The sequence below is a fragment of the Annulohypoxylon maeteangense genome (assembly GCF_022496945.1).
Source record: "Annulohypoxylon maeteangense strain CBS 123835 unplaced genomic scaffold GGS22scaffold_6, whole genome shotgun sequence".
In the NCBI taxonomy this organism is placed as follows: domain Eukaryota; kingdom Fungi; phylum Ascomycota; class Sordariomycetes; order Xylariales; family Hypoxylaceae; genus Annulohypoxylon; species Annulohypoxylon maeteangense.
Window position 1 is genome coordinate 1,215,632 of NW_025953253.1, and position 27,516 is coordinate 1,243,147.

At 47.8% G+C, this 27,516-nt stretch overlaps 7 protein-coding genes across 7 annotated transcripts; 1 reads left to right on the forward strand and 6 right to left on the reverse strand.

The window, feature by feature from the left end:
• Positions 1–1,173: 1,173 nt before the first annotated feature.
• Positions 1,174–4,363, reverse strand: GGS22DRAFT_126269 (uncharacterized protein). Its single transcript, XM_047958349.1, has 11 exons — positions 4,095–4,363; positions 3,946–4,029; positions 3,366–3,888; positions 3,180–3,308; positions 3,062–3,074; positions 2,616–3,010; positions 2,491–2,558; positions 2,278–2,437; positions 2,163–2,220; positions 1,901–2,100; positions 1,174–1,844 (listed from the first exon to the last, which is right to left on the reverse strand). Exons 1-11 carry the CDS (start codon positions 4,223–4,225, stop codon positions 1,254–1,256), a joined length of 2,352 nt encoding a protein of 783 aa, XP_047820072.1. The 5' UTR covers positions 4,226–4,363; the 3' UTR covers positions 1,174–1,253.
• Positions 4,364–6,326: 1,963 nt separating this feature from the next.
• GGS22DRAFT_160334 (uncharacterized protein) lies at positions 6,327–9,653 on the reverse strand. The gene has a single exon (XM_047960912.1). It carries the CDS (start codon positions 9,054–9,056, stop codon positions 6,960–6,962), a length of 2,097 nt encoding a protein of 698 aa, XP_047820073.1. The 5' UTR covers positions 9,057–9,653; the 3' UTR covers positions 6,327–6,959.
• A 4,712-nt stretch (positions 9,654–14,365) lies between these two features.
• Positions 14,366–16,436, reverse strand: GGS22DRAFT_160340 (L-gulonolactone/D-arabinono-1,4-lactone oxidase). Its single transcript, XM_047960913.1, has one exon. It carries the CDS (start codon positions 16,079–16,081, stop codon positions 14,513–14,515), a length of 1,569 nt encoding a protein of 522 aa, XP_047820074.1. The 5' UTR covers positions 16,082–16,436; the 3' UTR covers positions 14,366–14,512.
• Positions 16,437–17,714: 1,278 nt separating this feature from the next.
• Positions 17,715–19,930, forward strand: GGS22DRAFT_187479 (Rec8 like protein-domain-containing protein; the record flags this gene model as incomplete). The annotated part of the gene is made up of 4 exons (XM_047964593.1): positions 17,715–17,733; positions 17,803–17,839; positions 17,922–18,197; positions 18,253–19,930. 4 exons carry the CDS (start codon positions 17,715–17,717, stop codon positions 19,928–19,930), a joined length of 2,010 nt encoding a protein of 669 aa, XP_047820075.1.
• A 469-nt stretch (positions 19,931–20,399) lies between these two features.
• On the reverse strand, positions 20,400–22,420 carry GGS22DRAFT_126357 (GDP dissociation inhibitor-domain-containing protein). Its single transcript, XM_047958350.1, has 3 exons — positions 22,277–22,420; positions 21,084–22,192; positions 20,400–20,875 (listed from the first exon to the last, which is right to left on the reverse strand). The coding sequence occupies exons 1-3, from the start codon at positions 22,348–22,350 to the stop codon at positions 20,523–20,525; spliced, it is 1,536 nt and encodes a 511-aa protein (XP_047820076.1). The 5' UTR covers positions 22,351–22,420; the 3' UTR covers positions 20,400–20,522.
• A 158-nt stretch (positions 22,421–22,578) lies between these two features.
• Positions 22,579–24,330, reverse strand: GGS22DRAFT_160347 (ribosomal protein S5 domain 2-like protein). Its single transcript, XM_047960914.1, has 2 exons — positions 22,932–24,330; positions 22,579–22,845 (listed from the first exon to the last, which is right to left on the reverse strand). The coding sequence occupies exon 1, from the start codon at positions 24,104–24,106 to the stop codon at positions 23,057–23,059; it is 1,050 nt and encodes a 349-aa protein (XP_047820077.1). The 5' UTR covers positions 24,107–24,330; the 3' UTR covers positions 22,579–22,845; positions 22,932–23,056.
• Positions 24,331–24,437: 107 nt separating this feature from the next.
• Positions 24,438–24,983, reverse strand: GGS22DRAFT_187482 (uncharacterized protein; the record flags this gene model as incomplete). The annotated part of the gene is made up of 3 exons (XM_047964594.1): positions 24,438–24,637; positions 24,708–24,882; positions 24,933–24,983. 3 exons carry the CDS (start codon positions 24,981–24,983, stop codon positions 24,438–24,440), a joined length of 426 nt encoding a protein of 141 aa, XP_047820078.1.
• Between the last annotated feature and the right edge of the window lie 2,533 nt (positions 24,984–27,516).

The window sequence follows — 27,516 nt, forward strand, 5'->3', positions numbered from 1 at the left end:
TTGGAAGTTTTTTCCACCCGACCTGTTCGTCCCAGGTTTGACGTGGAGTCGAGAGAACCCGGTGACTTTGTTTTTTTCTTGTTTACCAAGCAAAAGATGACGGTTCCGGAACTCGACAAAAACTCCCCCAAAATCACGAGAAAGTCAAAAAATATTCAACGTCGGGACTTCGGTGAAAAATGAGTCAAGTGTGTTCGTTCAGCTAGGATGCTTCCTTTCGGCTCAGTTCGGCTCGGCTCGACTTCCTTGCCTTGGCCCCGGCGGAGAGATATTTGCGACGAATGAATAAAGTCGGTAGTGCTGTGCTGATATTTACAAACGAATAAAGGCCCCCTTTCTACCCTATCTTGTGTGTGCGTGTATGTGACTGTGTATGTGGTTGTGAATATAGGTGATTATGGTGAGGATTAGAAGTGTTTGAAATGCCTCTATTGATGTTAACTACCTAGATGGACATAGGATTTGCATAGGTCAACGGCATCGCTTCTTGTCTACCTGACTACCTAACTAGCACCTTTCTTGCTATCCATGAATGCCTTTGGATTTTGTTGCAACCTGTTATCTCATGATAACGTTCCCTTCCCCAACAAAAACAGTCACGTGATCTCCGGTATTGGTTGGAGAAGGCCGAATGGACGGCGGATCCTGGATAGAGACTTAATTAATATTAAGGTAGACGTGAGAATAAAAACCCTTCCAAGGTTGATACAGCGATGTGATTTCATATAGAGAGAGAAGAGTACCTAGGTATAGGAAGTCTACAGTCCTCTAATTTCCATATAGCCATGCCTTCACTACATAGGTATTCCGCCTCCAAAGACAGAATATAGGTACATAGGTAATTAGGACATTCACAGCAAACACCCTCAACAGAACTTCGAAAATCAATATTTGCTACCTATATTCCCAAAACCAGAAAATCCTGATATGGATATCCTCCCAAATAGCGTGTACTCCTATTTTCCCATAAATAAATACCTAAATAGTTCCACCGTACATCCAAATCAATCTCATCCCGCTTTCCATCCAAAAAAAAAAGAATATTCCGTCCATCCATCCAGAGCACCATCCATCTTATCCTTAACCTATACATAGGTAATAAAAAAAATAGAAACACAGGTATAAATCGCTTGCTTTCTGAGGTACAAAGGAGACAGATAGGTACATATATAGAGATATATAGCACAGTCCGAAAATGCCGACAGTTCAGTTATAAATCCGTGGTATGATAAGTTCAGATTGTAGTATTCCTCTCAACTATGAGGCAGATAGCTGGGTATATCGAACGCCCCATACGCCACACCTGTAACGTCAGTGCCGGACCATTGTCCCTCAGCACCATTGACCATTATCTGGAGATTATTATCAAACCCATCGTTGAGCGATGGGTACTCGGGATAGTACGGGGTGTGGTGTTGTTGGTACGGATCCGACGCTGGTGGCTGGTGGGAAGATGAGGCCAGGATATTGAGGCCGGAACTGCTTGTGTTCGTATTCACATATGGCTGTTGCGCGTAACTTTGAATTTGTGGAGGATGGGGAAGTTGAGGAGAGTGCTGCGGGGGTGGGGGTGTCGGTTGTGGGTGGTGTGCACCGTACGGGGTCTGTGAGAGCGGAGGAAGACACACGGGATGGAGTAGCCCGGGATGTGTCTGCTGCAGCGGCGCCAGACGGTGTGGTTCTGGTCCTTTCCCGACGTCAGGCTGGCTTCGTTCCTCTACGTGTGTATGCGCTCGTGGGGGAGTGGAACGTAATGGGCCGAAGCTGATGCATTCGGATTTCTGGAGACACGTTGTGGTAGTTGGAGGGTGTAAAACGTTAAGGACATGTGGTTGTGGTTCTTTCTATAGACAGGTTTAGCTTCGACTGAGCATCAGATTTTAGGTATCGGGTGGCTTACCCCGTCTGTCATTGTGCCAGCCTGGAACGATATCCTTTTGGGATTTGGATCCTCGTACCACTTCTCTAGGCCATTACACCAAGTCTCAGCGAGAGGCCATACCTTTTGGCATTCTCTCAAGACGCTTACGATGCGAGTATACATAGCGCGGCCTTCAGCTTGTATAGTCTCAAGGTTTTGTCCCGCATGATGGGCATCCACTAAGGAGTTATTAGTAAAATATTCGACCAAGGTCTTATTTATCTCGAGAGAAAGCTCTTACGTTGAGGAAATTTGCATAAGTAGGAGGCCAATAAGCCGCAACCGTAGATAATAAAACCCTGGGTAAACTTAGTATCCTAGATATCTTGCTCTAAGGGATCATAAGGTTCGCTTACTGCCATCTGAGAACCGACCCTTCCTATTTCAATACCATTTTCGTAATGTGCATCAATTTGAGAGTATAGCTTCCTGACGTTGAAGAATAACTCTGCCGCCATGTTGTTATAGAACTTGACTTCGGGGTTTGATGGATTTCCTTGAGCATGGCGGATCATACTAGAATAAGGGTCTTAGCAATATTCGGAACTTAGTAAGGAGCAACTACGTACTCTTCCATGTATTCTTTACGGAGAACTATGTGGCAAAGCCGGATAGAGCCTGTGAGACCAAGGTAAGCCTAAGATTCAATGTTAATAACATATTCCCAATGAAGTCGGGAATAATATGGCATTACCAAATCCACCCCGTAAACCCTGTAGCCGCCCAACAGGACTTTACCAAAAGTGTGATCATTTGGGAGGTTTTGCTCAAAGTCCATGAGCCTCCGATTCAACTTAGCGAATTCGTTACCGCTATCGTGAGGCCGCCCACATCTTTTGTTGAAAAGAACTCGCCGAGCGATAATCCCCCATAGATTGTGTATCTGCATCAAAGATGCAAATAACGATCTAGGCCTGAGTATCGTGAGACTCGGGTTTTGAATGGCCGGTGGTGTCCCTTCGAGAGCTGCACGCTGTTCGGGGATCTTGCCATTCTCGAACTCCTCTTCGTCACTCGGGAGGAGAGCAGTGATATCTCCAGGTGCGAGAGATAATGGCTTGTATGGGCCTGAGTGAAGATTGTCTTGGCCTGGTCAGTTCGTTAGAGGAAACAAAACTTATTCCTTTTAGTATTACATACTATGTAGCATCCACTATAGATTTAAGAGATATTGATTAGCTATGATCGAAGTCGAAGTATATCAAGAGAATGAGTACTGGCTTATTGGGTTATGCCAGGCTACAGGGTCAAAACTTACAAACGTGCGCCTAGCAGACTCTGCCAATATCCGATGTTCTATAGGCGATTGCGACGTGATGGGACTGTACGCCTCTTCGCGATGGAGCCGCATTAAGGCAGCCATTCTGAAGGAAATGCCTGCGCTGATCTTTTCTAACGTAAGAATGTCACATCCATTAATAATTCATTTTGAGTGTCTTCTTACATAGCTTGTGTTTGATTTACCACTCCCCTGCTCAGCAATGCTCAACAAGTAAAAGGCTTGGCATCTTTCAAGAGTAGGTTGCTGGTAGAGCTCATGGACGGCAAGACCCTGAGCCCTACGCATAAACTCGGTTGCCGCTTTGATTCCATCCCCAAAGGCTTCTATCAAGGACTCATTGAATCTAGCCGAAATCGCAAGAATGCTCAACAAGAGAAATACGCTCACGGACGAAGGGTTTTCTTTAACAAGAGCTGGAAACCTCTTTTTCGGGATGAAACCCAGTTGGAAGAAGTTCCTCGTAAAATTATTGATACCGTCGACGACGATATCAACCGCCGGGAGCAGATCCCATTCATTCTCATACTCAGAAAGCTTGCAGTCAGAGAGAGAATTGCGTATATGGCCTGGAGAAGCGGGTGACTCTTTTTTTACTCTGACGTCACTTTTGAATTTCCTATCGGATCTCTGTCTTGGATGTCGAAATGACCGGTCTTGGTCTAAATCGCCGCGGGAGGGAAAGGAGCTGGGATATTGTAAGTTCGGGGAATATTAGCATAATTCGGGTTGACGGTTATTTTACCACTCGTCCGGCACATTCGCCTCTAAACACGACTTGCAAGGTGGCGCCTTGTCATGAATACATTTGCTTCGCATTCGCCGACATCTACATAGAAGTTGAGGTTTAGTTTAGTGGCGATTCCTTAGTCTTCGGGTTCAAGGACGTTGTACCTTCGGCAGGCTATGGGCGCACGGCGTTTGATAGGCGGCGCGTTAGGATCTGGATTAGCGGTCGGTGGTGGAGACCTAGAATGTGCGGGTTTTGCTGTATTGGGGTCCTTCGGATCTGACGCTATAGTCATTATGGATCTTCGTGAGACTGGGGGCCTCTTAGGGCCTCGGACAGATGGACTCTTGAGTCGCACAGCAGTCCCAAATTTAGGAACTTGGGTCCGTCGTGTAACTAGCTATTCCACAGCTAGCTTCGTCCTCCCCATAAAAGAGATCGAAATGTCGGAAGCTAGCCTGTTCCTAGTCCTAGTTCTCGTACCAAGCCCGGGGTTTGGAATATTTTAATGGAGTCTGCTAGAAACTGCGAGTCATAAAAAAGCACGGTGGCGACATTTGAGGTTGGCATCGATGTCGTTTATATTCGAAAATATTTGTGGAAATAATGTACTCGGCGTAGAAAGTCGGATAAGTTGGAGAGCGAATCGAAGTCACAGAAAAATGATAGATAGGAAATGTCTAGACTGGCAGTGGCCCAGACCGTACAGCCTTACGGGGATTACCTATCAAACCCAGTCGAACTCCTTAGTCCTAGTCGAAGAAGTGTCAAAAGAGCCCTGAAAGGTGAACCGTGAGCTGGGTGAGGGTTAACTCGCAGGCATCACTGATACCACCTCGCCGGACCGCCCTAGCCTAGCTCAGCTTAGTCCAGCTGCTTAGAGATACATAGGCGAGGACGGGATGGGCGGGATGGTGCCAGCGTCACAACCGTGGTCAATCAATTATATGCGGCAAAAAAAGAGGAAGAGAGACCAGAAAAACGGAAGATGAAGAATGAATGGTTACAATGGCTTTGCTGTATGTGGTACAACGTTGTAACACGAAGTCTATACTTATCGATAGGCCTTTCCCTATAGTGCACTTGCCCAGCGCCCAGTGACATGTGTGCCTACCTATGCCTACCTACCTTGTATGACAAACTCCGAACTTGCAGGTACAATGCATACACTTTGTGTACGGTAAGTAGGTACATATTTAATTGCAGAAAGCGCAGGCTTCTAATTCAAATCATTATGTACATATAGGCAGCTTTATGTACGCTGTATGTAGCTGCATAGGTAATCGGCATGGGTTGCAGAGGGCCAAGCATTTCGGCCCGCCCTCGCTTCCACTCATCTTGTGCTCTTTACCGATTTAAATCCTGGGGAAAGGAATTCCCAAGAACCGTATCCGTGACCGTAACTGCAGATAACCTACCTAAGTATGTAAGCTTTGGGAGCACATCACATAATCCCATGCACCCTTTTTTTTCACTTTAACTGCTTACACACATACCTGGCTGCCTGGTACCTACCTAGTACATACATTTCGAAACTCCCGATTCCAGAGTCTTGGGAAACCGGTCTGTTGGGTTTGTGGCTATCCTACGTGAAGGCCCCCAACGAGCTAAGAGATTCGAGCCAATGCCGGTCCTCGTGGCTGGTGATGCCGAAACCAACAACGTTGAAAAACAGCCCCCCGGCGGACGCTAATCGGATACTACACCATCAAAAAGCCCAGAAGGCCCCCCTTGTTTTTCCTCTTTTACATCTGTCACGTCCGTGCTTCGAGGTCATCTCATCCCGTTGCTACGCTGTTACTCCACGATGAGACCGGTGAAGATGGCGACATGCTTCGGATGCGAATCGATCCAGTCACCCAACCCATCCAGCACCTTCTTAACCGGGTCACCTCTGCAGGTAAGGGAGAATGAGCCCATAAGTCCTAGACAGCGCCCCCCCGCCGAGGCCAAATCTGTCCGGCATCGCGGGTCCATCTGACCAGCACTCCGACGCAAACCGAGATCGGTGCCTTAAACGCCAGATCGCCGAATTCGTTCGTATTGACATTGTAGTCCACCATCCGGAGCATCAGCCGCCACCCGCTCCCCTCCGGCAAGCCGTATTGCGCCGGCTAAGTTCCTGATTGGCAAACTTAGACGCCAAGCACATGTGGCGAGCCAAATTAGAAAAACACATCTGAATTCGAACCAGATGCCAAAAGTCAGGCCACAGCTGTGATACCGAAGGACCGGGCAGTGGCAAGTGTGATGATCAATATGACATGTAACGGCGGTGGTGCCGAGACTAACCACATAAGAATAATCACATAGGAATCAGAATTGTTATACGCACGTGAACTTATATTGAAGTCCTAGTCTTCGAGATCGGTTGTATGTATACAGTACTTAGTTTCCACGAGTGCAATCATAAGGGGCCAAGATAGTTTTGGGTATTAAACAGCACATATCTCATTGAAGTAACAAGCAAATATCACCAAAGACGGAAGCAGACGTTGGGAAAAGATGTTGCACAATTGCGTGTCGGCGCATTGTTCATATTGCTAACCTCCTATTATGTGGTTTGAGCTTCAGGCCTTCGTAGCTCCGTCCTCGTAGACTTGCTATGCCCTGGCGTCGTGAGCCCCCTTCTCGAGCTCGAAACACGTTCCGTATATCAACCTTACAGCCTTCTAACCTCGGTCCCAACCCGATCCAAAGTCCCCGGGACGAGCCCTCTCGGTCCCGGGACTCCATCTGGCCTCGTCCGAGGGAGGCAAATCGATAAACTCCAGAAAACACCGGCCTGCTAAATGCTCCAATGCCATTATCACGACCCATCCACCGCGGGTCGCCACTCGCATCTGATTCTAATGACTAGGTATTATACACAAGGGTCTAAAGTCCAGCGCTGCGAACTATGTACGCGCGAAAATAATGTAACCTCTAAAGAATGAACTTTTTGTAGTGCGTCCGAAACGAATTGGAAGAAATATTAGGTGGGGGGTATAATTGTTGTTGTTGTGGTTGTTGTGGATGTTCCTGGATAATTAATCGGACGCATCTGTGCTAAAAGCGCCGGGAATCGTCAACGAGAGCCTGTCGCCCTTGTGTTTCTCCGCATCTGCACCAGTAGACTCTGATGATTGAATCGAGTCCCCAGCGCCGTCAGCAGCATCAGCGGCATCGGCACCATCGGTGTCAGCGTGTATGACCGTCTGCTCTGATTTCTTATCATCTTGGATCGGTTCATCTTCCTTTTGCATCGTCTCGGGTTCGCTAGACTCGATAGAAGGAAGAATGGTCACAACTGTATCTTCTATCTTAATGTCGTCGGCCGTGCTCCCGTGTATTTCTTGAGTATCGCGCGTAGGTTCCTCGCTAACGCTACGAGAATGTGAGTGGTTGTTGATTACTGGAACAACTCCACCTCCAATACGGCTCCAGAACATTTGATCCCGTAATCGGACGCACTCTTCCCAAGCAACTCGCTCCGAATCGGCATCATCAGCGCGCCAAAGCCCATCCTTGACCAACCGTAAAAATCCGAGAAAGTCGCAAGTCGATCTTACGCGGTCTAAGCAGTATTTGCAAAGAGGATACCGTTGAGCAGAATCTGACTCGCTCGTCTTGAATCGATGATTACGTAGATGAGGCGTGTCCTTACGCGCCTCACCACAAAGTGAACAAGGATAGAACTCAGGCTTGCTGATAGACTTGAACGGACTAGTAGTCGGTACTGGCTCAACGACAAGGGTTCCATCGATCATAGCATTAAGCACAGACCGACGAGCGAGCCAAGAAAGACCCGGCGCCATGTCAAGGCGCAGAGTAGGTTCAATATCCTCAGCACAAACTCTCTTGTAGAATTTGTTGTCCTTCAACGGCGGCAATACAGCAGAAGCGGCAGATCCAGAACTAAGGGCTGACGCAGGTGTGTTTGGCGTTTGTGGAGAGACATTTGCGCTCGGCGTGCTGATGGTAGATAGTGACACGGTTGATGAGTTGGATGGGGCTGAAGCATGCCCAGGACCGCTGAAGCCAAGGAGAGGGTTGAGCCCGCTATACGACCCCGACGAGGCGCGGCTATTCGATGCCCTCTTCGACGTTTTGATGAGCGACACGAAGTCATCAAAAGCAGGGAGATCAGTTCTTAATACCGGGTGAATCAGGTGGTTGAGGTTAGTCGGATATGTGGGTGGTATCGAGTCTGCGGCAGCAAGATTTGAGGCACCCTCGGACATTTGAGTCTCGTCATCTCTTGAATCGAACTTGCTAAACCCAGGAGACGAAGGTGCGGTGCCACTATGATCATCGCGCTCAACCATCAATTGCTCCATGACGAGTTTCAATTGCGCCAATTGCTCTTGCTGGGACTTCATGATACTTTCGGCATCGGTTAGTTGAGCCTTCAGTTGTTCGTTCTTTCGATTAAGAACTTCCTGTTCCCTTTTCGCATCCTCTTTGGCTGTGATAACCATCCTGTTTGCCTCTTCAAACAGAGAGACCGTTAATGTCTCCAGCTCTTGCTCAATCTTCCTCTTATCCTTTTCAACTTCGCCCCGCAACCTCTTCTCCTCAGCAATGCGCGCGAGAAGTTTACTCTTCTCAGCCTCGACGCTTTTACGCTTAACCCAGACATCGCTAGATAATGTTTCCTGTTGCCGCGCTATCGTTTCTTCGAGCTCTTGGATCCGTTCCAGGGAATTTTCCAACTCTTGTCTTGTCGCCGAAAGGGTATCGTCTAGACTGGTCTGGTGGTTGATCGCATTGATAAGCTTCGTACTGAGCGTAGCGACTTCCTGGTCTAAATCGGGATGGACGTTTTCCTCGGGCGCGGGACTCGTAATACGTATTCTAGGGTCGGGAATGGTGCTATGATCCTGATCCTCTACCATTAAAGAACTTTGCGATGGCATTCTTCTGGGATGAAGAGAACTGTGGGATTTAGGACTAATAGGAGGAACCATCATTTCGGTAGCTATATCTGACGACGACTGAGATTTAACCGGCGACTTAGACCGGGAAATCACGGCCGGGGACATGCTTGAGAGGGAACGAAGATGGCCAAAGGTACGCTGAGGACCGGGGCTTGGGCTCCGGTGCTGCGACCAGGCGGCGACGTGGATGAAGCTAAGCCAAGTCATGTTAGTATGGTAGGCCAACGGCAAGGTGATTGAGATGGATAAATGGCGAGACGAATGGCCGGGCCATAAGTCCAAAGCTAGATATTGTCATGGACTGCCAAATTCACGCAACCTAAAGGGACCGGGATGTTGTGTTGTGTTGTGTCACAAGGAATCGGCGCACTCACGACTCCAGCTTGACGGCTGGTGGACCAAGAGGTCCTGAAGACGCCGCAACCCGTTCTGGTGTGTCCTGTGGAATGGGATAGATATTACAAAAAATAAAGTAAAGATTAAATGATTTCAAGCTAAGATTGGCTTCTGTAGGCAAGTGTACTGCTCATCGAACCGGTAACGTGCTATCGGTGGGATTGTGGTGAGACCTATGTCGTAGAACCTGAGACCAGCTGACTATCGGTAGTAGAGAGGTATGTAGGTACTGTAAGTGTTTGCGTAGGCACGGGATCAAAGACGAGACTGGAACGTTTAATCAGCATGACAATTTCTCAAATGCCATAAAAAGTACGCGATGATAATAATCGATCAGTCATTCAACTACGTGTAAGTGGTAGTTTGTAAGTTGGTCGCATAGAAAGAGAAGCCAAATCCTTCATCGGTGGACTCGGCAAGACAGTCAAGAGACAATGAAGGAAATTGGAGATTTAGCGCGAAAGTGTAGAAAGATACAGAGCTGACAGAGATAGAAGCTGCGGAGTTGGCAATAATCAATGACGGGCCTAGGCGCTTGCGAAAACCACCAAACGACCTTATCCATGTCAAAAAGGAGACAGGGGTTATGGGTACCAGCCTAAACCAGGCCTGAGTGGCGGCTGTATTAACCAGGGTATATCTAGTACATGTACGAGTAAGAAATAGACGGTACCTTTTTTTCTGGGATTGGCAGCCCGTGATCGTATTTTGGTCTTTCTTTTTAGTAGGTAGTTCTGGTAGCTGAGAAGTGGAATCGGTAGAAAGGACCGAGTATCTCCGATTAATTTTAGCACTAGAAACTGAGAAGCTGTAGAAACTAGAAAGATTGGCCGGCTGATCGTTAATGATTGATCGGGTTGGCCGAATAAACTGCTAGAACTGCGTGAATGCGAAGGAAAGAAAAATAGCAACTAAGCAACTAGGACCAGACTAGATGCGAACTGCGAATCGAGAATTGCAAATTGTGGATTGCTGTCGATGCTCGAAAGGATCAATGGATGTTATTTAGTACGAGACAAAGGCGTAGTACAGGTCGGTAGGAAGAAAAAATGGACGGGATGACAATTAACGAGTGCGGATGGAATTAGTTAGTAAAAGTTGTAAATGGTAGGCTAGAAATGCGGCCGCCACCACCTTGTAATTTAGTCTTTAGTAAGACCTCGAGGGGGGAAATGTTGAATGAAAGAAGCTGCAATTGAACTCCTGAGAAAAATCAGAAGGCGTTAAGCTCAACCTGGGCATTCAACAAACAGAATAGTCTATTATGTCAATTGTTTAAAGAGATAATATTAAGTTTCTAGGTACAGGTCAAAATCTGTGGATGGTATGGATACTGTAAAGATTATTATTGTACATATACCCTTACACCGTACTAAGGTCATAATACAGTATATACATATAATGCAGGATTAATGTATGGATGTATAGATGTATGGATATGGATGTAAAAGTGACAATTCCATCAATTCAATCTATGTCGTCATTGTCCTTCCGCAAACAATACTATCCGTAGCTGATAAAACTTGGCAGTTGCATGGCGGCATGGGCACATATTGATTGATCGATACTTTTTTTTATACTTTGTACAACACTATGACAAAATCGTCTGTTACTATTCCCAATTCTCTTTTTCCCTCTAAATCATCATGTCGCCTAACCTAGACCATGTTTAAACCTTGCCTTGTTTACGTCTACTCGTTTCATTCCATCGTCGTCATCGTCCTAAAAATCGTTTCGTTTTCGCCCGAAGTTGAAATTCATCGTATTTATCCACTAACAAATGCCCACCAAATGTCCACCAGATGCCCAATGCGGCTATTGCATAACATAGATTAAAAGCACACAGTTAAGATGAAATATACCCACTGGTTTATTGCTACTATTGCTAATAAATTTACTAGGAATCGTCAACTTATGTACAGTATGTCATACTCCTGAATATCTTGGCGATCTTTTTACTGCATAGTAAAACCTTTCCAACAGATGCACGGAGTTTCACTGACTCAGCATTGGCCCGGAGCTAAAAAAGAAAAAGCCCCAGAGCCCCTCTCAATTTTTCTGATGCCCCTGACGAAAAGGGAAGAGGCAGAGAGGGAAAAGCCTGATAATCTCTCTCCCGCCTGGGCGGATCCCTTCTAGGACCATCCAAGAGAGCTAATCGGTCCCCCCCTCATCCACGTTGTCCACGGTTGGCTTAGAGCCTCTCGACGGATGCAGCTGGCCTCGGAATTCGTGAGATCTCTGGGATTGCCCGTCGTATCCCATCCCTGTTTCCCCTCTGCACATTGCAGAGCGCTTACAGATTGACTCTCGTCCGATACTCCTCACTTCGTGTTCCCACGTCACGCAGTTCGATTCTTACTTACATGTTTTGCTTCTCACCTCGGTCGTCAATCAAACATGGATTTACAAATACGACTGCAAGTGAGGGGCAATGAATGTTCCCTTCCTTTGATACGACGCCTTATCTCTTTTTTTACGTACGTGTGCACTAACAGTAAGCTATCACAGCCGATCTTCAGGAGGTAGAATGCGAAGAGCGAAGTACCTGTACTTAACAACGGCTTGCGATACAACCTCATAGCTTGCCGAAGCTGGGGTGTTCCCCAATAGTTCTATCATCCTCTTAAGTGCTCTAAATGCACCAAGTGAGCCGAACGAGCTTCGAGCCCTTTTTAGATCGAGGCTCGCCCGAAACGCATGATTCTAGCCTGGCCATGATGCATTTTCATCCCGCCTGATCTCCAGGTCTCGTCTGTGCTTTTCGCTTGAAGTGCAAATCTGTGTTTCCACGAGCTGCAGTAGAAACAGTTCTCTTAGCTCTCGATAGGTAGGTTATTTTTACTTGAACCTGTAATGCACCCTGAATTCACTTAAGGGACGAGGCTCGAGGCCTTCTATCACTGTATTTAGCCCCAGTTCGCCGTTCGGCTCCTTTCCTGCCCAATCAGCCGTGCAGTCAGACGAGACGTCGGGTAGTAGTCCGCTGCACGCAATTAATTTTTATAATTCAGGCACTACGATGGGAATCGCAGCCCGGTAGCCTGCAGGTCTCAAGTGTGTGAACGGTACATTGAATGCTACGTCAGCAGCAGCAGTGTCCATTTACCTACCTAGTAATACCTAGTAGACCTAGTAGTAGACCTAGCAGTGTTGGCAACTTAACAACAAGTCTGCCTTGCTTCACTGGACAAATCGTCTGCTCTAACAATTCTGCAGGAAAAGCACGCGGCATTAAGCAGGTTGCATCCCGCGCCCATGTGCTTGTGCCCGAAGCGTTTCAAGAGCCATTATTTACTTCTAGACGCGATCTTGGCACCTAGTACTTACGTACATATCTTATGCTCAACATTGGGTTCTTCTCCATAACGCTAGATAGTCTTCTCGGTGTTACCAATCTACATACATAAATATGTTCGCTCTCATTCATCATCTATAGATACCGGTACTGTTCTCGCTGCTTTGCAGATTCTGATACGTAAACTCGTACAGTCATCGCGGGCCGCGATCGGTAGGAACCGTGTGTTGCTAACCCCGTCGCCCCATCATCGGCCAACCACATTAGTGCAACACATCACCTCAACTGACAACGTCATCTGACTATCCGTTCCTAACCAGCCTTGTTTTCGGGGCATTCACGTGGGTTCTAGGTTCGCTCATCTGTTCCTGCATCTGCCAGAAATCCAACCTAGCCAGGAGCCTGGGACGGGCTGGACGGGGTAGGGCAGAACAAATCATCTCATGCAGACTATTGAGATTCTTAGTTCCAACGATTCAACGCAGAGTTTGCGGTGTGCTATGTTGATGACATTTCAGGAACCTTTTGTTGACGTCTGGAAGAGGCAGTTGAGACTTGAGCCAGCGTGACAACTCAAGCCATCAATGTCTCAACGCATGTTCGTTTCGTTCGGAATAATACCTGAGCATACACACATATATTAAATCAATCCTCGACGTGTCACCGAACCATCATGAACTAGTAGTTTTGATGGCGTCTACGATATGAAGCCAACACACATGTACGTGTCTTCCCCACCGCTTCTTAACTTCACGCACATGCAATTACCCTACCTACATACTTGGTGGGTGACAAGTAACAGGTATAACCTTGCCCCAGGTTCTGTACGCACCCGTCCGATGTAAGGGGTCGTTTGAGTCACTCCCTGTCCGGGTAGATGCCTACGCGAATATCACTTCCGCTTCCTATACAACACCGACCGATATGACTTCACTCGCGAGCTAAAGAGCTTTTTTCACGGAGTCAACTCATCTAATATCGTCGTATATCCCTCATAAGGAAACGAAGAGATACAACTCAAGCTAGGAAACTTTGAAATTCGGTGTATTGTACCTACCTATCTAATATGAACATAGATCACTGTTGTGAGTAATGACAATATTTAAACACAAGCACATTTCCAAATACACTGTGATCGACAGGAAAACGTCATGAAACCGGGGAAACTCTGGCGCAACCAATTCCCATATATAAACGATAAGAAGCATCGACCTTTCAAGTATCACCTATGGCGCAACTGTCGAGTGGCCCGAGTTTGACTCATTAAAGTCGTTATGAGCTATGCTCGCGGTAACTCGCATTGCGCCACGGCCGTGCCAGCCATGCTCGATTGGGGGGCGTGTATGGTTCGAATCTGACGGGCAGCATAGCGACGTGAAACGGCCATATCAGAACGAGATAGTATCCCCAACATGGACTTGGCTCTACAGTGACAAGATGCCCAAAAAAAGTGCACAGATCCGAGAATAGGCCACGCTCTACGTTTGGTAGGCACATCTGCGAATGATATTAGGGCATTCACTGGACTTGCCAGACCCCCAGAATAGAAAGGGACGGTCACATAGGTGACAATCCCGCGCACCTTTTTGCTTTTTTCATCTATGTAGGTAGGTGGCTTATCCTTGGACCTATCAGTCTGAAGAGACCTGCTGGGGGCGTAGATACGCGTTTTTCCTTTCCTCAACCGTGCGGTACCACCAACTTATGTAGGTAGTTTTAGGTACCTTAGGTACCTTGAATATATAGATAAATGTAGCAAAGCTTGGTGAGTCCGATATTACCTATAAAGAGAGCAGGCATTATATCGTTTTGAGAATACATATAAGGGGACAATAGAAAGAGTTGAGGAGCATTTAAAAAACACTCCGTGAGAATTCGATTCTAGCCAATCGTAATGCTGTACCTCTAAAAGAGATTACCATAAATCTAAGCCAACATCCCAATATATAGGTAGATATGTAGCCCATCACTACCTCCCAACAACGCCCTCAAACAAAACACCCCCGGTCTTACTCTTCTCCTCCCGCACCCCCGCCTCCTCCAACGGCAACACAGTGCCTTTCTCAAGCACATACCGCCGATGCCAAGCCCCGACGAACAGTCCATCCGGATCAACCGCATCCCTAACCTCGCGCCACCGTCTCAGATCATCGCCGTACATCCCCTCTATCTCCGCGCCATCCGTCTCAAAGTTCTTAGCCCAATGCGGCTTCCCGCCTAGATCCCGCATCAGCCACTCAAACGCCTCGTAGTACCTCTCGCGACACGGGGGATCGGTGTGATACGGTCGATACAGCGTAGCATTGAGATACAAAGTCGGCGAATCCACCGCCGTCGGGTCCAGAAACGCCCTCGTGTTCGGCACTTGAGCCTTAGGGTTCGAGGGACTCGTGTTGGAAACCCGCACCTCGACTGGGGCGTGCACATACAGCCCTTCCGCCGAAAACGGGATCCCGTGCTCCACGTATTCAGGATCGCTTGCCGGCAGCTGGTTCAACCAACTACTTAGCCGACGTAGAGCCTCTGGCCCTTTTTCGAGGGGGATGGCCCATTCGTTGACGAATTGGGAATATAGGCAGTTCATAAGCAGCGCCTTGCGGCTGGGCTGGATGGCGCGCGTCGTGGTGCCGTTCGCGAACCCGTACTGCATGCCGAAGACAAACCATTCGATCCATGGGAGGATGCGGGGCGCGAATTGCGATAGGTAGAGTATATTGTGGTAGACATAGTACCCGAGCGCGCGGTCGTAATATGATACCGGCGGGTCGAGGAGCGGGTCGTCGGTTTTCTCTGCGGTCCAGACGACTGCGCGGCGTGTGTAGGGGTACCACCATACGCGCACGAACTCGGTTTGCGTCCAGAGGTCGCGGTCCCAGGATGAGAGCATCTTGACATCAGTGTCGATGGTCTGCTGCCATCGCAGCGTGAATTCCGGCACGGCGCGGAAGGTGACTTCAGTTATGATCCCAAGTGCGCCTAGCGACAAAAGCGAGGCGCGGAATAGTGAGGGGTCTTCTGATGGGGAGCAGAACCTCGTGGATCCGTCTGCGACGGTTATGCGGAGCGACAGAATGTCCTCGGACATCAGGCCGTGTCGTAAACTTGAGCCGTGGGTACCGGTTGATATGGCGCCCGCGATGGATTGCTCGTTGATGCTCCCCAGGTTCGGCATGGCGAGACCGTGCTTCTCAAGCTCCTCACATAGCGCATATAGTCTTATGCCAGACTGCATGACAACAATCCCTTTCTCTGTATCAACAGATAAGATACGGTTGTACTTATCCAGATTCACCAGCCAGGACGAGGTACATGTCAGCGAGCTGGGCGAGTGCCCGCATCCGGTCGTAGTGATGCGGCGCCGACATGTATGCGCCAGCCGCACGATCTTTTCGATCTCAGGCAACGACTCCGGCTGGAAGTAGAGCTCCGGCCGCGACAAGAAGGTCTTGGCCCAGGTGCTGTGGACATGGTTCTCCCTTGCGCGGAAGGGGATGTCGTCGTCGAGCTTGGCCAGCTCAGATGCGACTAGAGGATCCATGGCGCGCGGGGGAGTTGGTACTAAGGTCTAAGACCGTGATGATACGGTATAAAATGCGGCAATTGTTTCTTGAGGCGAATTCTTCCCCTCGGAATATTAACCGTACGATTTTTTTTCGGCCGTCTATCACAAACCGGTGGAGCCGGCAAGCCGCAATTGTCGATATGCGCGTCACCTGCTTAGCTCCTAAACTACCGAGACCTATAACTTAATGGGTTATTTCTCAATCACCGCAATTGGGTGCGAGAGATATTAGAGTAGTAAGTCAACATGACGGATTCATTAACTCTACATTCCTAAGAGTAAATTTAGAAAACAGGAAGATGTACCCGAGACCCAAGGGAGAATGGAAGAGTGAAGCTTTGGGACGGAGGGGTTCACGCTTAATCATTTCTAGAACGTTTCTTTTTAATGATGTCTTGGCTTGCATATCTAAGATCTTCGTCATCGTTTGAGTTTGTGATTGGCTGATCTCGATGCCACACTGCCATTAGTTAAACTCTATGTCTCCGAAATACCTCACGTACCTATGTAGTAGGTAACATTAGAAAAACCCGCTAAGTGATTTCTAACGATAAACCTTGAATTATACCTTATCAGATCTTTCGGGGACACCCGTTAGGATATCCGTTTTAATTGATTTGTAATGAGTTGACTACTTGGGTTGACAGTATACATAGGACCTGAGTATGGATTTGATACTCTTCGATTGGATAAACCGAGGGGTATATTGAATATTACCTAGAAACACAACCAAATTTTATTGAGAGTGTTACCTGGAATGAAACTTGTTTATGTTATGAATGGCCTGTTAAAATTTCCGGAAAACATAAGTGGTACAAATCCAAATAGGGGGCAAGGTAACAGCTTAAACATCCATTGCCTTCCTCGAATCTACAAGTATGCTACAAAACTACCACGAAGAAAGTTGTACTGTTTTCAATCAATTCAAAAACCCTTTCCTACAATGCCTTAATTAAATATATGAGTATCTTGCAGGGGAAGGGGAAAATAGATGACAACTTTGTTTCCTCGAGTTACTATATCATATGGATATGACCTTTAAGGGGTGCAAGCGAAAAGGGGGCTTCGACTACACCAGGGCCCCTTAACATTAGGTTGAAATACTTAGAGCATCAAAAACAATGAGCAATGTCAAAACAACCTAATTATCGAGGCATGCAAAAATGCGACTCGTTACTTTTCTACACTGGAGCCCCAAGCAGTGTGAATGTGAACGAGGTACAAACGTCATAGTGCAAAAACGTATGAGTCTTCAGGTACCCAGACTGTGCATATACCACCTATCAACCGACTAAACCGCACTTTCCATGTCGACGCGACTTCCTCAAGACGTATCACCCCCTATGATTTAATGAGTGTCCCTCTGGTAAATCAGAACCTCGTTCTATACTTTTAACAACTCGGGCCTCCACCTTCGTTTTTCTTCTTTTCACCCACGCATCCTAGGAATGAGTATTGAATTGAAAAATACGCCACAGATAGGAATACATGATTCTAAAGGCTAGAATATTGATATTCTAGTACCATTATCGAGATACTCCTCAAGTTTCACTCATTCTCTCAATCCGTTCATTGCGACCGAAAGGCGTGGCGCGTCGTCTGCTTCACGATGTTTTATAGCCACGAAAGTATGTACTTACTCTCGCATCTGAACCCATATCATAACATCCATGGCCATCGCTGACACGAGGTTATAGTCCTAATGAGCCGCCAATATGGTGTCGCTACTATCTGGTAAGTGACTTGCGAGGTCTGCCTCAATATTTTATATACCCCTCAGATAGGTGCTGTATAGATTCAAACTGACATACACCAGGCTCGTCGCCACCATTGGATCCGGAGGTGGAAAGAAGAGAGTGACCAAAAAGGCCATACAAGATGTCGATGTGCAGAAGGCATGTGGAAAAATCATCGAGCCGGGTGCCCCAGTGGCACTGCGTCTTCAGGGTCAGCTCCTTTATGGTGTATCGAGGGTTTACAGCCAGCAATGCGGCTACATGCTGTCCGAATTGCAGAAGATTCATACGAACATGCATATCTTCTTCACCAAATTCGGCGAGAACCAGCTCGATCCGGAGGCCGGACTGGCAAAGTAAGGCTCGGCGAAAGTAGAAAGCGTTGTCGCGACTAGCTAATATTCTTTTCAGGCCAGAGAACCTTTTAATCATGAACGACCCCGACTTTGTTCCGGATATGATGCTCCCCAAGTTTGACCTTGATGCCCTGGCAGCTAGCCAAGCAACCCAGAAGACATCTTCCCAGATGTCACCTCTTGACAGCACAATCCTTTTGGGATCTCATACTTCGCAAAGTCCCGCGCCAGGTTACGATATCCAATTTGACTTTCATCATTCATCCTCTCCAGGCCCCCCAGGTTCACCGGGCGGTCTTCAAGGTCTTTCATCTGCGCGCAAGCCTGAGAGAGAACAAAGAATGCTTCCCGAGGATGACATCTTCGGAGGAGCTGGAGATTGGGGAATGGAGATAGACGAGCATGGGAACATCATCGAAGTAGAAGAACCTGCTATAGTCCAAGACGACTTTGATCTACCCCCTTTCCCCGCGATGGAAGGCGGCATTCAAGAGCGATTAAATGCCGAGCAGCAGAAACAGCCAGCGGTGGACGACGAAGGCGATGTTATTATGACGGATAACGCGCAGCAAGCAGGCGACGTGGCGACAGCACATCCGCCGAGTGAGCATCATAATGCCTTCTTATCTGATGATCATCACCAACAACATCAGGCCCCTTCCCGACGAAAGCGAAAGCCTCGCACTTTGCATGCCGATGCAGAGACGCAGATCTCACGAACTGCCATAAACAAGTGGCAGGAGGACTACTTGGTGAATTGTGGTGGCCCGAAGATACGAGCCACTGGAGCAGCGAAGGCAAAAGCGAATGCCATGCTCCTGACGTTTGGTCTGGGTCTAGGAAATATCGGTCGGAACATTGGTGGCCCAGGAATGATCCATCCTCTTGCACTCGACTTCTCGGGCGATTCGTTATTTACCGCAATTACCGGACTTGCGGTACATGGTGCGCCTCGTGGTCAACGTCGATCCGCATCCGAATCTATTGAAGATGGCTCTGAGCAAGGACGTCGAGTTAGGCCGCGACTCGAGGGTGATGATGTTCAGCTAGGTCGTAGTGATGACGTCTTCGCCCAAGATGGACAACAACTTCACGACTCTCCCGAAGTTGGTCGAGAAGCCCAGGCAGCCATGTCAGACCACCTATCTTCCGCTCTCAACATGCCCTGGAACCGAGGATCCTCCAACATACCAGGCTCATCCCTCCGCGGGTCCGCCCAAAAAGGGCGCATCCCATCCAGCCCCCTAGCCGGGCGCGGCAACATCCAAGACATAGTCCGCTTCAGCGACGCCCCCTCCCTCGACAACGACGGCGGCGGTTTCGATTTCGGCGGGGGCTTCCCCTCCGACAACGACGCCTTCGACGGCTTCAACCTCTCCCCCAAAGGCGCGAAACACCCCTCCCCCCACCAAAGCGAGCCGCAGAACACGAACGCCTGGCCGACCCTCGATATCGAAGGTAAGAACTTCCTCTCGTTCATGCACTCCGCTATCCGCGAGAACGGCGAGCGCAGGCTCGACGAGGATTTCGATATCGACCGTCGATGGGTCGCTTTCGACGACCTATTCGTCCCGCGCGACACGAACCGGCAGACTGCTGCCCAGGCGTTCTTCCATGTCCTGTGCTTGACCACGAAGGGGCGGTTGCAGGCTCAGCAGGATGGTGCGCCGCAGGTTCCGTTTGGGGGGATTTGGGTTGGGGTTAAGATGGGTGAGGTTGGTGCTGGTGGATAGATGGGTTGAGGTATACGTATTACGTATAGGTATCTGGCTGTCTGGGGCTTGCTTCGGGTAGGGATCGTCTAGGCTGGTTTTGTAGAGTGGTGGTTCGAACGACGGATCTATATCTACTCTTCCAACGTGGTAAACGGTCTAGGGATTTACAAGGGGGCGAAGAAATGGCAGGAGGGGAGGGGGTGTGATGTGTTACGATATTGCTCCAAGTCGATCTCTTCGCTTGAGCTAATTCAGGGAACATGGTGGAAGAACGGAGGAATCTGAAGGGAGGATTCAATCAGGAGGAGATGGAGTGAAGTTAATAGGCTAGCCAAGTGGCAGCCTGACATTTGTGAATGTCTTTTGTCGGACTCTTTGTACGATTTCTGTTTCTGTTGCTCTTAGGTAGATACCCCCATGCTATACCCACGACCTTTGCAAAGATTCGTTCGTTTGTCACATGCTGGATACACTGGATTTATTGATTCATTCGGGAAAAGTAATAGTAAAAGGTATCAGTCTTGTCACATTGCTCATCTAGGTAATTATATATCACTGGTATGTACGTACTCGTACCCAAACTTAAACCACCAATCTTAGTTCATCTGGATTACTCATAAACATCATCATCATCGCCCATTCCCTCACGGTCTTGGAAGACCATGTACTCGTTCTCCGGGCTCTCGTCTCCCATAACTACTTTCCACGCTTCCTTGACAGCATCTAAGCAACTGTCGTCGAACGCGAGGCTTAGAGATGGAGATGGGAACGCGAAGGTGGAGGTTTTGCCGCGGGTTGCAAGTGATGGCTCACGGGGACTGAGGGATTGCTCGTATGATAGTTTATACAGACAAGTTGGTTTCGGAGCATCTGCGGGAGTAGCCGCAGAGAGAAGAGCGTCTAGAGCTTCGCTAAGACGTGCGGTAGATTGTGGGGTTGATAGAGTGGCGAAATATATTACACCTGTAAGATGGGTTGGTTAGTTAAGCTATCCCAAGTAGTTTAACTGTTTTGAATGATGAAGATAAGGGTTGGTGCGATCAGTTTGTCAGAGGTTGTGTTCGTCAGCGCGAAGCTCAGACAATGTAGATAAGTATTCGTTATGTTGTATCATCATAACACCGGTGAATGAATTGTATAATGTTGGGGAAGGTGAAATATGAGAACTTACATTGATTAGCGGGACATTCTCCTGTCCCACTAGAATGCACCAATGCATAGATTGGGGGATTCCCCGTAACTGAAGCTGAATCGCCTGGGAAAGCCACAACAGCCACGGCAGGTGTTGGTGCGCCTTCAACAACTACCTCGAATAGTGCTTGTAAAGGTGAATTGATAACTGCAACAAGTCGACTGATGGTTGGAGCATTAGGCGCAGCCTCAGTTTGCAATGTGATCAACTTTGTCGTACGGACAGACGCATCATTTGATAGCTGGAGCGTGATCTCATCGTCAGAATCACTGTTAACCTCTGCCTTCGTATCAAGCATATACACGCCACCGCCAACTGCCCCAGCGCGACACGCCACTTGCGCGATTTCCGAAGAACCACCCCACTTAGGATATACGGCACAAAAGCCAGGTCCGAATAGACCCATAGACGTGAGATGACGATGGATCGTGGCTAACCCATCTACCACTGTTACGCGGCCATCTAATGTTAGAGTTAGAGCGAGAATATACTTTCGAAGATTCTCGTCGAGCTTGAACTCGGTAGTTAGGAACTCAGAGAGCAGCTTTTGCTCCTGTCCCTGCCAAACAGGCTTCTGCTCCTCTGAGTCGTAGTCGATGACGAACTTGAGGAACTTCATGAGCGACCGTTTGGATTTGGCTGGTATAGATTGCGCAGAGAAGACATCTTCTCGGCTACTAGGTATCCGTGCTAACTTCGAGCCAGCGTCGCCGGCTTCCACATCGTAGACAAAGAACGAGCCGACCGCTAGGAATTCGACTTGTCTGTATGCCCTCGATGACACGAGCTGCGACAACAGTTCGGAGCGGGTATGGATGATATGTGGTGCTAGGGCAAGCGAGTATGCTCGAGGAAACGATAGACCCTTTTCCTTAGCTTCCGGGTGCGTCCAAGAGAGGGCATTCCTAAAAATGTTCTGCTTATTCGATTCCCCAGCCACCGAATCGCCTTCAGCGTTCAAATCTTGCGCAGCGCCGTTTCCAGCAGCCCAACTATCCGACTCTTGTAGACTGAAAGCGGCCTCGTACTCGCCGTAGTAATCATTAGGGTCAAGGTGTAGGATGCGTTTCTTGGACCGCGAGAGAGCTCTTCATGGCGGAAGCAGGCTAGGTCAGTCAGATCAAGGTCCCGACGTAGTTCGAAATTCTACTAGAGGAAGATGATTTGCTTACAGAGCCAGTAGCGACTGCTGCAGACCCGTGCCGCAGATAACCACGTCCCATGGCTCTTCTCCCAGAGATTCCATCGTAAGCGGAGAATGCCACGATGGAGGGGGAAAAGAATCAAGGTGAGAAAAGTTTCGTTTGACGAAAAATTGTTGAAGAGGAAATCGAGCTAGGTCTAAGGTGTGGAGCCTAATTTAATCTACGGTCGCCGAGAAGCCGACTATGGCGCACGGACCATGTGAGGGCGGAACCTCACTAAAATTGTCCGCGACGATTTTTTGATGTTCTTCTTCTTCTTTTCTTCAACCACCGCTCGCCAGTATTCAGCGTTCTACTATTACGAAGCGCTGCGATTCTGGTATATGAGTGGCCTTTCAGTAGGCTACTCGCTTTTATGAGCGGAAGACCAAATCGTCGTCCCGTATCTACTGTCCTGGAATAATGTCTGATAGGATGGTTCGAAGGGTTGATACATATCGTCTCTCACCAGAGATGGTGCCTTTATGATAAGTCAATTGGCTTCTTATGGTTAATGAATGAGGGGCCAATTCTGGTGTCTGAGTTTTACCTATTAGGTATGAGATTGCTGACCTGCTAAGCTGGCTTTGGCACTCCAAATAATATCGATGTGTTTGCTTCAGTATCGTCTAATGTCTCGTAGTAATTACCTAGTTGAAATTCTAGAAAGACTAATAGCGGTCTTCATTCTTAAATCGCGAATGCCTTTTCTTCCATGTAAAATTATTGCCGTTATCCATTATTCGGGTATCTCAAGTGACTCGTGTTCTATTGTAAGACAGCGCGGAACTCCCTCCACCGCACTCCAGCCACATCAGCAAACTCCCTCATCAGCGCCGGTCCAACAACCGTACCACCATTCTTCGAAATCGCCAATATCTTCAACTCCCCCTCCGTGCCATCAACCACCATCGTCACAGTCTCATCGCACAAGCTCTCCTCCAACCTATCCGGGTCAACAAGGATCCAGTACTTCCCACCGCCCTTCTTCTGCCTCTCCTTGGCAGTAAAAACCGCCGCCGTGCACGCTACCGGTAAGCCGCGTATACTCAGCGACGCCGCTTTCTTAGCCTCAGTCGGTCGGGCACACAACACCATCTCGCGATCCACATCCCAGTACGCGCGCGGAAGCTTCGTATCTCGTAGCGCGGCTAGTATGGCCGCCCACGCGACATCGAACGGGTTGCCGTCGAAGGAAATGAACAACACGTCGATATACAGCACCCAGTATGCCTTAACCTCCCTCGTCACCTCGCTAAACTCATCCGTGTCTTCCTCCATTTCTTCGTCCCCTTCTGTAGTAGTGGTGGCACTGGCAGCTGGGTCGTAGTATATCCGCAAATCCTCCGCACTTAGCACCTTCGAGCTATGTAGCAGCGAGAATAGCCGCGTGCTCAGCGTCTGTGCTAGTGTGGTCGGGGGCACGCCGGGGAGGAAGTTGGGCGCACATCCTGTGGCTAGCTCGACGTTCGGGACGAGTAGGTCGTAGTCGCGTAGCTCGTCATTGTCGTTGTCGTCGGCTTGTAGCGCGCGGAAGTTCGGAATCTGGCTCGAGAGTAGGGTCTCGCCGCGCACGCCGCAGATGACGGTGGTGTCGCCGGAGCGCACTACGGCGCTGCCGTGAGCGTGGGAGAGTGAGGATATGTTGATGTTGTAGGGTCGGATTTGGCGCGGTTGACGTCCGTTTGTGCGTGCGGAGGGTGTGGAGGTTGGGTCTGGTGGTTGGAGGTTGGCGAGGAGGAAAGGGTGTGGGGAGAGTTTGGCGAAGGTTGTGCTTGTGAGCGTTAGGGAGCTTGACGTAGCCATATTGTATGGCATGGAATGTTTGCCGGTAGGAAGAAAAGAGATTAGGTGTGTCGTGGTTCACCAATGCGAGTTAACACAGCTGCAACTCATGATGGAATAATCTGGGTTGAATGGTTTGAAATTTGAGCTGGATCTTTAGCAGCCTCGCGGGGTCTATTCTACGGAGTGGGACGGAACTAAGACTCGGCCAATCAAATTTGGTTGGTGTATAAGGCTGGCAGGGATCATGGTATCGATAAGGTAAGACTGCCCCTTCAACTTCGCCTACTCAATTCATTTCCCCAACATCTTTCTTTCTATTCTATCTACATACCTAGACTCTAATTTGAATTGCATAATATTCCTACGACAATCTCTGATATACTGCTTTCAAGGGAGACCCATCCATATAGTATGCGGCACGATTAATCAAGCCCTTTTCCTCACCGGATTTCACCAAGTGGATGACTGCCATAGCTGGAACTACAACCTTCTCTTTCTCCGGATCGTTTTTCACCTGCCATGTTATATGGCATGATTGATAGATCCTATTCTCTATCATATCTACCATTCATAATCGTTAATACTTTGCAGCTTCAACTATACGTTCCAGGATTGTCAAAGTTGGACATACCGAAACTCTCGATCTCATGATGCATTGACTCTAATGTCACCCAGGAGCGACCGAAGAAGTTCCTCAGTCCGTCCAGCCCTTCTATCACGGGCATGTTGCCGAACTGCACTTTTGCATCCTTCGCGTATATGTCTGCAATCTTAGACGTATCGAGTGAATCGTTCACCGAGTGGAACTAGAAGATCTATCAGCACCATTCATTTATAGGGGATATATTCAACTCACCCTTTGAAGCCATGCTTGGACTTCGGATTGGGTTGTGGGGAAGAAAGCCATGATCGTCTTCAAGTCTAATTTAATCGAGGATGTTACAACATGATCTTGCCTGTTTCCTCCCCTTCATACTTATAATTTTCGAACCTACCCGATCTCAACTCTGAGCTTATTCAATCACAACCAGCACCATTTTCCTATTTAGGCAATGTGGGGGTTAGACAATTCAACGTCGCGCATATTCGCAAGAATCCATCCCAGGTATCCATAACATATGGCATCGGTCACTAGACAAAGGTGGTTTAGATTGCAGAAGTCCTGGAATGATCCTTTTTACTCTTGATAATCAACCTCGGCTTTTCTAGTATCAGGTATGTAATCTATGACATATGTGAAGGAAGAAAGTTCCCCTTCAGAGACCATCACGAAGTATGCAAGTAGGAGGTCACCTACCGCCACCCCTAAACTCCTCAGTCTAACTACCCCTTTCCCATACCATGTCGGTTACACATTTATCTCTTAGCACACATTATTCAAAGCGACTCTTAAAATTATCTCATTGGCATAACATGATGTGTCCATGGCAAGCTGGTTATTTCGCACTTTCTCTTCATACCCAAGACCATTGCTTCTTCCATTTGACTAATGAGCCAAAGTTGACGCAATTATCATCCGGCGAGAATGTTTGCTTTAGTGAACATATCCGTACTTCTAGCTTTGTCACATAAATAAGTGCTCGTCATCTCTTTCATCTGATTGCCATTCGATATTGACTTTATGACTTAAGCATCGCCTGTTTATACGAATGGTTTTATGATCACTTGCTTCTCATATCGGATGCTTTAGTCATTCCATATAAGTAATTCATCAGACATCTCTTATACCAACAGTTTACATAAACTATGGCTACCCATTAGGTAAGTAGCTTCGTGTGGGCATTTGGTCATATTCCATCCCATAACATGACCTAACATCGGATGATGCCATTTAACGCCAATAAGATACCTACATATATCTCACATCTATGACACCTTTAGCAGACACGCAAACATAATACGGTTTTTCGGCAAACACTGAAAGAGGAAAGAGCTCAAAAGTATGGCTGTCTGTCGCCTAATCTCCCTCAAAAGTCTTTTCTATATAAACTCCTGGAATTCTAAAGACTTTGACTCTAATTCTTCCTTTGCATCCATCCACATCTTCTCAGTATTAATATCTTTCTATTCTTACCTATATAATCTTAAGCTTCGTAACATAAGTTCAGTCGTCTTCTTCTTTACACGCCTCGACCTATACATGGCCAGGCACTTTCTCGCAACTCTCACGAAATGCCGCGATCACATTGCGCATCCACTTTGCGTCATTTCACCACCAACTACGGTAGATACCATTCCTCTACTACCATTACTTAGGTAGTAACTTGTTATCCCTGCACCTAAACTAAAAAAAAATGGCAACAAAGATAGCATTCTCCGATGGAGTTCTGAAAGATAGACGACAGCCAGTAGAAACCTGGCTGTGGGATTTAGCAAGCTTCCTTCCCGAATATAAGGATTTCCATTGGAACGATGACAATATGTCGCGACCTCCCCGGAGTTCGATTCGTACATTCCCTCATTGACAGAATCGTCGGATTCAAGAATGAGCAACAAGCGTAAACTGAGCGTTTCTCCTGTGCCGAACCAGCGACCTACTCTACCGTTAGATACTTTACGCTTCCCGAATATTGCTACCATAAGACGTAGCCTATAAGATGGATGGAGTTGTGCCAGAGTTAGATTACTTACTATTCTGCCGAAAGACAGTCTCAATATGTGGGCAGTTGCGGGACTATGATAACTAGGTATTATCTTAATATCCATTCCGTATAAGGTCAAGTGCTAACATCGCAAGTGCACCAACTCACCCCATAAGACACGATATGCCTCGGCGGTTTGCTTGGAAATGGCACTTATACTAGTATCGCTCATCTCGTGCCTCCAGGTATAGATTCTTTTCCAATTAATCACGGTATTGTCGGCCTAACGTCGTGTTCGCAATTAGTCGGAAACAAGACTAGAATGCTACCAAGGTACCTGAAGACGGACGTCCGAAGAACCTAGACACGGCTGTCTTTGAAGCTGCGCGGGTTCGCAGTAAAGAGACTTGTATTCCTGTCTAGCCACCAGAGAAGACATACAACCCACCTCTGATTGACTAATTACGAGAGACCAACTTACCAGGCGTGTCCTCTCCTGTGTTGCCTAAATGAGAACCTTGAATATTTAATACCTCGAGATATCATGCGCAGGATCGAGGCTAATTTTGAAAGAAAGAAAAAAGAGTCGGAGATGAAATCTTTTCGTCCTGCGAGTAGTCGACCTTGGCGCAGATTACATACCTGAACTCTGGCTTGAGACTCAAGATTTAGATGATTTATTATTGGAGTGGTGTCGTTTATATCTAAAATAAGGGTCCGGCACTCGTGTCGCTGTCACCACTCATTGTTCTGAGTCTTCGGCCGACAGTATAACAGGAAGGAAATAAACCGCAAGGCATCCCTAGAAGCCTGTGGTTGGAACAATACAACCTAGTGCGAACGCCTGTAGGGACTCCA

Coding starts and splice junctions, on each gene's coding strand:
- GGS22DRAFT_126269 (XM_047958349.1), bottom strand. CDS start 4,225: ATGACTATAGCGTCAGATCCGAAGGACCCCAATACAGCAAAACCCGCA. Junction 4,030..4,094: donor GCGCCCATAGCCTGCCGAAG/GTACAACGTCCT, acceptor ACTTCTATGTAG/ATGTCGGCGAATGCGAAGCA. Junction 3,889..3,945: donor GCGAATGTGCCGGACGAGTG/GTAAAATAACCG, acceptor ACAATATCCCAG/CTCCTTTCCCTCCCGCGGCG.
- GGS22DRAFT_160334 (XM_047960912.1), bottom strand. CDS start 9,056: ATGACTTGGCTTAGCTTCATCCACGTCGCCGCCTGGTCGCAGCACCGG.
- GGS22DRAFT_160340 (XM_047960913.1), bottom strand. CDS start 16,081: ATGGATCCTCTAGTCGCATCTGAGCTGGCCAAGCTCGACGACGACATC.
- GGS22DRAFT_126357 (XM_047958350.1), bottom strand. CDS start 22,350: ATGGAATCTCTGGGAGAAGAGCCATGGGACGTGGTTATCTGCGGCACG. Junction 22,193..22,276: donor CAGCAGTCGCTACTGGCTCT/GTAAGCAAATCA, acceptor TCCGCCATGAAG/AGCTCTCTCGCGGTCCAAGA. Junction 20,876..21,083: donor AGAATGTCCCGCTAATCAAT/GTAAGTTCTCAT, acceptor CCCATCTTACAG/GTGTAATATATTTCGCCACT.
- GGS22DRAFT_160347 (XM_047960914.1), bottom strand. CDS start 24,106: ATGCCATACAATATGGCTACGTCAAGCTCCCTAACGCTCACAAGCACA.